A 922-nucleotide genomic window follows, 5' to 3' on the forward strand; every position below is an offset into this window, starting at 1 on the left:
TGTCTTCCTACGAGGTTGTTATTTTTCTAGGTGGCCAGATTTTGTGTTCTAGAGAGGTTACACTTCACTGCTAATCATTATTCCACCATGGTGATCTCCCCTGAGAACCTTATTTTTAAAGTGAAATTATTTAAAAATTAATTGGGAGAATACAAAAACATTGAAAAGGCACATATTCAATAGAAATAGTGAGACCATTGTCTAAATTAATGAATTTTTGCATTTTTCCTTCATTTTTTCCCCTATATGGTAGAAGTCATTGTGATTACAACCAAGGATGTCCAAAAGGCTTTAAGTGCAGAATTCAAGATGAAAATGAAGCCAGATATTGTGTGTATTCCTGATGATGCTGACATGGGAACTGCAGATTCTTTGCGCTACATATATCCAAAGCTTAAGGTAAAACACTATTTCTTGAATTTTATTGTTTATTGAAGATAAATAATATCTTGTTTTCCCAGTGCATTATAATGTATACATTTTTTTTTAAACTATGTTTTTAGGTCTGGGTAGATAGCTCAGTAGAATAAGGGCCTGAGTTCAATCCCCAGTTCTGCCAAAAAATAAAATAAAATAAAATAAAAATATGTTTTTAGGGCATAGAGGTATACACCTGTAATCAACCCAACATTCAAGGAGGCTGAGACAGTGCGATCACCATGAGTTCAACACCAACATGAACTACGTAGCAAAACCTGGTCTCAAAAAAACAAAAACAGGCCAGGAGGTAGCTCAGAGGCATAAGTGCCTGCCTGGCAACTGCAAGGTCCTGAGTTAGATTCCTGGTACCAAAAAAAAGTTTATGACATATGATGTTGCATGTGTACTCTTTCTTTTTTTCTTTTTTTCATGTGTACACTTAAGCTGCTGTTTGATTATTAGCAAACATTCAGACATTCAGTTGTCACAACCCAGTTAATAT

General features: G+C 34.8%; 1 protein-coding gene across 3 annotated transcripts in view; it reads left to right on the forward strand.

Moving 5' to 3' along the window:
- Positions 1–922, forward strand: part of Eif2b3 (eukaryotic translation initiation factor 2B subunit gamma) — a 152,925-nt gene that overhangs the window by 18,557 nt on the left and 133,446 nt on the right. For all 3 annotated transcript variants that reach the window (XM_004639198.1, XM_004639199.2, XM_023724243.1), the window contains exon 3: positions 254–399. In XM_004639198.1, the coding sequence (XP_004639255.1) occupies positions 254–399 (146 nt within the window). The remainder of the gene's footprint in view (positions 1–253; positions 400–922) is intronic.

This window comes from Octodon degus, unplaced genomic scaffold, assembly GCF_000260255.1.
Source record: "Octodon degus isolate 3935 unplaced genomic scaffold, OctDeg1.0 scaffold00107, whole genome shotgun sequence".
Lineage (NCBI taxonomy): Eukaryota > Metazoa > Chordata > Mammalia > Rodentia > Octodontidae > Octodon > Octodon degus.